Here is a 9,981-nt window from a genome sequence, read left to right as displayed (position 1 = left end):
ATAGGTAAGCCTTATCATAGGCTTACCTATAGGTACAAGTTATAGAGGAAGCTTTACTTCCTCTTTTAACTCTCCAAAATGATTTATTGAGGTAAACCTTTCATTCAACCTTCATATACATATGTGTGTATGTATATGAATATATATATATATATATGTGTATAAATATATATATATATATATATATATATATATATATATATATATATATATATATATGTATTATTAATATACATTATATATATAATAGTATATATATATATTATTATTAATATACATTATGAATTATATTATTATAAATATATAATATGCAATAAAGAGCCGGTAACATGATTTTTTTTTACTTCCTCTTTTAACTCTCCAAAATGATTTATTGAGGTAAACCTTTAATTTAACCTTCATATACATATGTGTGTATATATATATATATACATGTATATGTGTGTGTGTATAAATATATATATATATATATATTATTAATTTATATATATTTTTATTAATATACATTATGAATTATATTATTATAAATATATAATATGCAATAAAGAGCCGGTAACACGTTTTTTTTTTTTGTTTTTTTTTTAGGTTTACAAACACTTTAACAAACCAAAATGGACCAAACGAGGGACGTTCATTTTTAAGGTTTACATACATCTTAAGAGTGACATTGGTAAATGTTCACAGCAATCTATCAAATGATTTTTAGCTTCTAAAAGAAAATTTCAAATTTTATTAGCCATATTTCCATATGAATTCATGTTTCCAAAGATGAAGTAATCAATTTAGATTATCTTTGTGTCATGTCTTGCCTACCTAATTTATACTAAATCTATTGACTTTCACTGGTTTTAGTATGTTGTGACTTGTACTGCAACTTTTTGGGTGGTTGAAACGCCCTTTGACAGAAATATCAGTGGAATCCACAGTGACTATTTTTGGAACTGAGTCATGGACTTGTCCACTCTTGAATCTAATTGTTGGAGAACTTGACGTTCTTTCACTAGTATTTCCAGATAACAAAACAATGTTCGGTTTGTAATCTTGTGGGCCTTTGCCTTCTTCTGGTAAATTATTTTCTACCTTAACTGCCTCCAGAGTCTCCTCGGCCATGCCAATTTTGTTTAAAGGATCTCTCTTCATGGGTCGATCATTTATGGCCTTCATCGTCTTGTCAATTTTCTTTGAACTTTTTTTAGCAAGGTAGACCTCATCTTTTATCTTTTTGAGTTGCGCCTCCTTGACTTCTTCCGGGAGGTTGAGCGGAGCCAGCTTAATTGGCCGCCTCTGGAGATAAATGTCCGAGTTCTGGGTTTCCACTAAGGAAGACGGTTTCAAAGGCTCATACTTTCTGCTGACCTTCTCGTTTGACACCAGTTCATTCCTAACGGAAGTCTTTAATGGGCTAGAGTTTACAGATTCGAGACTTGGATATTTCAAGTCTTTAGGTTTTGCGGGAGGTAATGATGCTACGCTGGAGTTTTTACCCAGATTAGCCCCGTAGTTGTTATGGACCGGCACTTTCACATTCCCAGACCCTCGTACTTCTAGTTTAGGTGAGATCTGCCAAGACACAGAAAGGTAAAATATTCATTGTTCTGTGTTGAATAAGTAAATCTCTATACATGGGTTTCCATCTCTGGAGAAACAATCTTTTAAGGAATATGTCAAGAAATGAGCAACCATTTTATGATACTTTTTTTTTCTTTTTACACTTATTGTTTAATGATAATTTAATGATACTTTTCTTTCCCAAACTGGCAAAAGGCCTTGGCCTCTTTCGGATACCAATTTTCGCTGGTAAGCAACTATGTAGCTACCCCCGTGTACCATTGTTGTAACCATATTTACTACCTTATATTTATCAATCATGTACTATGTTACAATGCTCTGTTAAAGTCAGTATCATGGTTCATTTCTCCTGAAGAAGCGGAATTGTCCACGAAACATGTAGAGGATTAACCTCCAACTACACCCTTCATTTTCTTCACCTTCAGGGTGTCAAAATATCAGTGATTTATGTATTTTTATACAGTTAAAACTACATTCAGCCAATATTTGATAGATGTCATTCTACATGTTTGTCTACATGAACGTTTATATTCTGTACTGATAAAAGCTATTTTTATACTACTTTAGTTGTGTAGTCCTTGGGTACCGAGATGGACCATTCCTTTGTCCTACCCCCTGGGGGCATTTGGGGGTTGTCTCTTGTTTTCTATATTAAAATGGGAGTTCTCATTATATATTTTGTGATTTATTGCAAATTTCACCTCCGATGATACCACTGGTAAAGCAGTGATAATAGACTGTGAAACATGTTGGTTTAAGTCATCAATGTTTGATCACAAGCCCAGCAGTTAATCTATTGTAACCTGTAAATAGAGTAATATATAAGATACATGATACAGCAACTGGCCAAAAACAAATGGGGGAGCCCAAGATGTGGAGGTTGTTTGTGACTTTAGTACTTACCATGTGTACGTAGAAGGACATCCCATGTTGTTTTATATGTATTTTAGACACATTTAATTGTTTTTACATATACTGTAATAAAATATGTTTTTTTTTTTTTTTTTTTAATATAAGGTCTATGTGGTGCCTCAAAAGTCCATGTTCCTTCTTTCTTTATTGTAGTTGTTTGATCAAGGACTTACAGTAGTACTGTTTATATGTGTGATCTTTGTGATTGGCCAGCACAGTAACCACAAGACACAGAGCCACGCTGCTTGCCTCTGTGCCTGTCTAATGACATGCAGAACATGCGGGACAACAGTAATGCCACAACTTTTAAACAACTGCTCCCTCTAGTGGACATTTTCATACAATGGCCAGTAGGGAGATGGTTAAGGGATATAAAAAGCCAAACCTTTTTTTGTTTGCTTTACTTTGGCCAGACTAGGAAAGGATTAGTTCCTCTGTCTGTTTTTATTACCAAATACAGGAAATCGATAATGTTACAGCGTGAATAGAGGGGAAGTCTTCCATGGGGGACAGGAGCCTTTCCATTGATTGGGCCCATGTGCTCGTGTATGAACCAAGTGCAACACACAAGTAAGCATACACAGACAAGTGTGGTCCAGAAAATAGACAGTTAGGCATCTCACTAACAAAAAGTAGGATGGACAACAGAGCTGTATATATAAAATAGAATGGAAAAAAATGGAGTTAGGGAGACAAACTTTTAATATTATTGTCCCCTATTGTTTTCCTTCATGGCTGGTTTGGTGATTTGGCAAAACATGTACATGGCAAGAGTGCTCCATGCATATGGCGACAATTTAAATAAGGTTAGCCGTAAAAGAATGATAATAAGAGATACCTGGGTGGTTTGAGGACCTCAATGACTTAAAGAGGGGCAATGGTTGTATTTGTTTTTTACAGTTTTTATTAATTAGGATGTTAAAACTTTGATGGTTTCTATTTTACTGGGTTCATTATAGTCCTGATGAAGGGGGCTCCTGAAATGAGTTGACATTTTACCAAGGTACAGTTAAATGAAGTACCAATTAGTTCTCAAGTGGCTAAGTATTCCCGCCTCCCATGTTCTTTCTTTCTCTTTTTTTCTTTTATCTCTCTCTTTACCCCTCCCTCCTCTACACTACAGTCCTAATACTTACAGAATGAGTGGCCATCAATGGATATTTTATATCTACCTTTCGCTCCTTCTTCTCTCTCTTACTCCCTATTTTTCTACTCTCTCCTTTCTCTATCTCTTGTTTTCCCTTATCTCATTCTCTCATTTCTTTCTCCCCCCTCTATCTCTTTCTAGCCTCTCTTTTTTCTTCCCCTCTCTCTATCCATTTTTCTCTCTTCTCTTTCCTTTCTCCATCTTTTTCTCCCCTTCTTTCTTTCTTCCCCTCTGCCCCCCCCCCCCCCTTTACGTCTCTTGTTCTCTCCTCTCTCTCATTCTTTTCTTATTTTTCCTTCCCCTTTTATCTCTTTCTATGCCTATATCTTTGTCTATTTCTTCTATCCTCTCTTACTCCTTCTTTCTTTCCATCTTTTTTCCTTTGTTCTCTTCCTCTCTCTCTCTCTTTTCAGTCCCTCTCTCCCTCCCTTTTTGTCCTCCTTCTCTCTTTAAATCATCTTTCTTTCTTTCTTTCTTTCTTTCTTTCTTTCTTTCTTTCTTTCTTTCTTTCTTTCTTTCTTTTTTCTTTCTTTCTTTCTTTCTTTCTTTCTTTCTTTCTTTCTTTCTTTCTTTCTTTCTTTCTTTCTTTCCACTTTTCTCCTCTAAACTCCTAAACTTACAGAATGAGTGGCCATCATAAGATATTTTGTATCTACCTTTTGCTCCTTCTTCTCTCTCTTACGCTCTATTTTTCTACTCTCTCTATCTCTTTATTTCCTTTCTCTCATTTTCTCATGTCTTTCTTTCCCTCTATCTCTTTCTAGCCTCTCTTTTTCTTTTCTCCTCTCTCTCTCTCTATCATTTTCTCTCTTCTGTTTCCTTTCTCCAACTTTTCTTTCTTCTTTCTTTCTTTCTTTCTTCTTTCTTTCTTTCTTTCTTCTTTCTTTCTTTCTTTCTTTCTTTTCTTTCTTTCTTTCTTTCTTTCTTTCTTTCTTTCTTTCTTTCTTTCTTTCTTTCTTTTCTTTCTTTCTTTCTTTCTTTCTTTCTTTCTTCCTTCTTTCTTTCCTTCCCTTCTTTTCCTTCTATGCCTCTATCTTTGTCTATTTCTGTCTATCTTCTATTACTCCCTCTTTCTTTCCATCTTTTATTCCGTTTGTTTTTCCTCATTATCTTCCTCTTTATCTCTTCTCCCCTTCTATTTCTTTCTTTCTTCTTTCTTTCTTTCTTTCTTTCTTTCTTTCTTTCTTTCTTTCTTTTCTTTCTTTCTTTCTTTCTTTCTTTCTTTCTTTTCTTTCTTTCTTTCTTTCTTTCTTTTCTTTTCTTTCTTTCTTTCTTTCTTTCTTTCCTTTCTTTCCTTTCCTTTCTTTCCTTTCTTTCTTTCTTTCTTTCTTTCTTTCTTTCTTTCTTTCTTCTTTCTTTCTTTCTTTCTTTTCTTTCTTTCTTTCTTTCTTTCTTTTTTTCTTTCCTTTCTTTTCTTTCTTTTCTTTCTTTCTTCTTCTTTCTTTCTTTCTTTCTTTTTTCTTTCTTTCTTTCCTTTTCTTTCTTTCCTTTTCTCTTTCTTTCTTTCCTTTCTCTCTTTACACTTTTCTCCTCTAAACTCCTAATACTTACAGAATGAGTGGCCATCATAAGATATTTTGTATATACCTTTTGCTCCTTCTTCTCTCTCTTACGCTCTATTTTTCTACTCTCTCTATCTCTTTATTTCCTTTCTCTCATTTTCTCATGTCTTTCTTTCCCCTCTATCTCTTTCTAGCCTCTCTTTTTCTTTCTCCTCTCTCTCTCTCTCTATCCATTTTCTCTCTTCTGTTTCCTTTCTTTCTTTCTTTCTTTCTTTCTTTCTTTCTTTCTTTCTTTCTTTCTTTCTTTCTTTCTTTCTTTCTTTCTTTCTTTCTTTCTTTTCTTTCTTTCTTTCTTTCTTTCTTTCTTTCTTTCTTTCTTTCTTTCTTTCTTTCTCCTTCTATGCCTCTATCTTTGTCTATTTCTGTCTATCCTCTATAACTCCCTCTTTCTTTCCATCTTTTAATTCCATTTGTTTTTCCCTCATTCTCTTCCCCTCGCTCTCTCTCTCTCTCTCTCTCTCTCTCTCTCTCTCTCTTCAGTCCCTCTCTCCCTCCCCCTCTTTTTGTCCTTTTTCTCACTCTTTATATCTTCTCTTCTTTGCCTCTCTCATTCTCTTCAGTATCTTTCCCCGTATTTTCTCTCTTCATTTCCTCTATCTCTCTCTCTCCCCCTCTCCTCCTCTCTCTCTCTCTTTTCAGTCCCTCTCTCCCTACCCCTCTTTTTGTCTACTTTCTCTCTCTCTTTATCTTTCCTTTCCCTCTCTCCCTCTCTTCAGTCTCTTTCCCCGTATTTTCTCTCTTCAGTTCCTCTATCTCTCTCTCTCCCCCTCTCCTCCTCTCTCTCCTTAGTTCCTGTCTCTTCCTCTCTCTCTTTTCGGTTCCTCTCCCCCTATCCCTCTTTTTTTCCACTTTCTCTCTCTTTCTCTCTTCTTTCCCTCTCTCCCTCTCTTCAGTCTCTTTCCCGTATTCTCACTCTCTTTCAGTGAATTCCAGTACTCACAGAATGGGATACCATCTGTCTCTGTGACTTTCCGCTCCTCGGATACTTGGTATCCATCTCTGGCTCCCCTCGTCTAGTAGTCGGTTATCATGCTCCTCGGTACGTCTACGTAAAACTCTGAATGGCAAGTTCCAGAACAGACAGAAGAGATTAGACAAGGAAGGATTAAGGTCAGTATTTATAGAATCCACTTAGCAAAAGTGGTCAAGATGGAAGCCCTGCTGAGACAACACAAAGACATGGAGGCTCCATTCACAGACTTAGCATGTTCTTCACCTTGTAGACGTGAGAGCCTCTTTATATGTGACATCCGGGATAACAAGCAATGATACAAGTGTGACTATTTTAAACATGAAAAAAATACATTCTATGTTAGAACAATGGAGTATGATACAGGTGTACTGGTAAGAAATATAACCGATTAAAACTTTTTTTTTTCCTTCCTTAACCACTTCAGCCCCTAAAGATTTTACCCCCTACCTGACCAGGCCCTACTTTGCGATTCGGCACTGCATTACTTTAACGGACAATTGCGCAATCGTGAGACGCTGTACCCAAATAAAATGTACGTCCTTTTTTTCCCACAAACAGAGCTTTCTTTTGGTGGTAATTGATCAAAAAAAAAAAAAAACAATATTTTTTTACATTCTGCTATATAACATTCCCTAAAAAAAAAAATGTAAAAATCTAAATTTTTAAACATTTTTAGGCCAATTTGTTTTCTGCTACATATTTTTGGTAAAAAAAAAAAAATCGCAATAATTGTATTTTGATTGGTTTGCGCAAAAGTTATCGCGTCTACTAACTACGGGAAAGATTTATGTAATTTTTATTATTTTATTTTATTTTTTACTAGTAATGGCGGCGATCTGCGATTTTTAGCAGGACTGCGACATTGCGGCGGACAGATCGGACCCCTAACTGACATTTTTGACACTTTTGGGGGGACCAGTGACATTACTACAGTAATCAGTGCTAAAAATATGCACTGTTACTGTAATAATGATACTGGCAGGGAAGGGGTTAACACTCTGGGTGATCAAGGGGTTAAATGTGAGCCTAGGGGGGTGTTTTCCAACTGTATGGGGGATGGGCTTGTGAAATGATCATAGAGACCTGTGATCCTATATAGAAGGATCACAGGCGCTCTGTGATCATTTCAGAGAGATGAATGGTCTCCTGTGTTTACAACAGCCGACCGTTTTTCTCTCTCTCTCAGCGGGGAGCGATCACGGATGGCTGGCGGCAATCGGAGGCTCCGCTGCAGAATGGGCGCACGCTTGCCCCTAGCTGCAGGTGAGCGACTGACATAGCCCTACGTCGGTTAATGCAGGAGGGGCTGCCTGCCGCAGTATATCTGCGGTGGTCATTCCGGAAGCGGTTAACCACCTCCTTCCCAAGCCTATTCTGACACTTCGCTCCTACATGTAAAAATCAAATTTTTTTTTTGCTAGAAAATTACTTAGAATTACATTATATATATATTATTATTTTTTCTTTAGCAGAGACCCTATAGAATAAAATGGTGTGTGTTGCAATTTTTTATGTCACACGGTATCTGTGCAATATGTAGCAGAAAACAAATTGGCCTAAAATGTTAAAAAATTTTGATTTTTTAATTTTTTTTTTTTTCTTGGGAATGTTACATAGCAGAATGTGAAATATCTATCTATCTATCTATCTATCTATCTATCTATCTATCTATCTATCTATCTATCTATAGATAGATAGATAGATAGATAGATAGATAGATAGATAGATAGATAGATAGATAGATAGATAGATAGATAGATAGATAGATAGATAGATAGATAGATAGATAGATAGATAGATAGATAGATAGATAGATAGATAGATAGATAGATAGATAGATAGATAGATAGATAGATAGATAGATAGATAGATAGATAGATAGATAGATAGATAGATAGATAGATAGATAGATAGATAGATAGATAGATAGATAGATAGATAGATAGATAGATAGATATTTTTTCAGAATTGTCGCTCTTTTTTTGTTTTTAGCACAAAAAATAAAAATCGCACAGGTGATCAAATACCATCGAAAGAAAGCTCTGTTTGTGGGAAAAAAGCACATCAAATTTATTTAGGTACAGCGTCGCACGACCGCGCAATTGTCTGTTAAAGTAAAGCAGCGGCGAATCGCAAAATATGGCCTGGTCATTAAGCGGGAAAATCTTTCCGGCCCAGAAGTAGTTAAATAACATTAGGGAAGGTCTTTTATATCAAAAGGGGGTCACCCCCCCCCCTCATATCTTTTATAAAATGTATACCAAATATATACATTAATAGATATAAAATCATACAGCCATCACATAGAATACATGAGAGTTTATAGCATTGGATGAAATGGAGATACACCTCCTTGCCTTCTGGGTGTTCTGTGAACAGCGTGTCATGGAGGAATTAACCTCATCACCTAAGGTCAAGTATCTCAAGTCACCTGAAAGTGAGGGTCAATGGGAAGAGGTCAGAGGTCACAGGTGGGCATACTGCTGGCCAAGGTACAATTACCAGAAGAAGATATCAATCCTACATGGATGACATTTACTTTTCTGAACTTTGTGCTTCATAAAAAAAAAAATTTAAGTAGTAAAATACACTTTTCTGTCCTTTTTTTCGCTCCCAGTGCTGCTGATCTCCTCCTGTCTCTTTCAGCCACTTCTCTGTCTACATGCACTCCCTCCAGCCTCAGATGCACATCACTTCTTCCTAATAGTGACAATGGCGGACAGTGCCTGCACAATGTGTGTGTGTGACAGGGTGACAACACATGAGCCCAACACATGGTTGTCACCCCATAACAGGAAGCGGCTGACCAATGACCATCATGGCAGGATCACCAGATTGGTATAACGACGACTGCAAATATTCAAAGGATTGAATAACAACTTCTGAAATGGGAATGACAGGATTACATTGATATGACATTTTAGTGACTGAGTTTAGATGTGCATATGGTACAAATGACTGATACATGAGATTTATATATAAGATTAAAGGATGATACATAAGATCGAAGGTTGATACTTAAGATTAATACATAAGATCGAAGGTTGATACTAAAGATTAATACATAGGATCGAAGCATGATACTAAAGATTAATACATAGGATCGAAGCATGATACTTCATTTAATACATAAAATCGAAGGTTGATACTTAAGATTAATACATAAAATCGAAGGTTGATACTAAAGATTAATACATAGGATCGAAGGTTGATACTTAAGATTAATACATAAAATCGAAGGTTGATACTTAAGATTAATACATAGGATCGAAGCATGATACTTAAGTTTAATACATAAAATCGAAGGTTGATATTTAAGATTAATACATAAAATCAAAGGTTGATACTTAAGATTAATACATAAGATTGAAGGTTGATACATAGGTTCAAAGACTGATACTTAAAAGTGATACATAAGATCGAAGGTTGATACTTAAGATTAAGAATAATACATAAGATCGAAGATTGATACTTAAGGTTGATACATAGGCTTGAGCCCCCGTTCACACTGGGGGACGCTACTTCCCGGGGCGACCTCACAGGTCGCGGCGCGCTGCTCGCACCACGACCTCGGAGCGGCCAGCATGGACTTCATAACATTGAAGTCAATGCAGGTCGCTCCAGGTCGCCCCAAAGAAGCTCCGGACCCTTTTTCTAAGTCGGAGCGACTTGTGTCGCTCCTATTAGAACGGGTCCACAGCTTCTCTATGCCAGGCGACCAGGTCGCCCCAGTGTGAACGGGGGCTGAAGGTTGATACTTAAGATTAATACATAAGATCGAAGGTTGATACATAGGTTCAAAGGCTGATACTTAAAAG

The 9,981-nt window shown here is 36.2% G+C and overlaps 1 protein-coding gene across 1 annotated transcript; it reads right to left on the bottom strand.

Annotated features, from left to right (window-relative positions):
* Nucleotides 1–806: 806 nt before the first annotated feature.
* LOC309557241 (uncharacterized protein) lies at nt 807–6,233 on the bottom strand. The gene is made up of 2 exons (XM_082259910.1): nt 6,131–6,233; nt 807–1,560 (listed from the first exon to the last, which is right to left on the bottom strand). Exons 1-2 carry the CDS (start codon nt 6,185–6,187, stop codon nt 814–816), a joined length of 804 nt encoding a protein of 267 aa, XP_082116036.1. The 5' UTR covers nt 6,188–6,233; the 3' UTR covers nt 807–813.
* Between the last annotated feature and the right edge of the window lie 3,748 nt (nt 6,234–9,981).

The sequence above is a fragment of the Pelophylax lessonae genome (genome assembly GCF_965119305.1).
Source record: "Pelophylax lessonae genome assembly, chromosome: 5".
NCBI lineage: Eukaryota > Metazoa > Chordata > Amphibia > Anura > Ranidae > Pelophylax > Pelophylax lessonae.
The sequence above is the reverse complement of the archived record's forward strand: the minus strand, read 5'-3'. Positions and strand labels throughout refer to the sequence as shown.

Coding starts and splice junctions, on each gene's coding strand:
- LOC309557241 (XM_082259910.1), bottom strand. CDS start 6,187: ATGGATACCAAGTATCCGAGGAGCGGAAAGTCACAGAGACAGATGGTA. Junction 1,561..6,130: donor GACAGATGGTATCCCATTCT/GTGAGTACTGGA, acceptor GTGTCTTGGCAG/ATCTCACCTAAACTAGAAGT.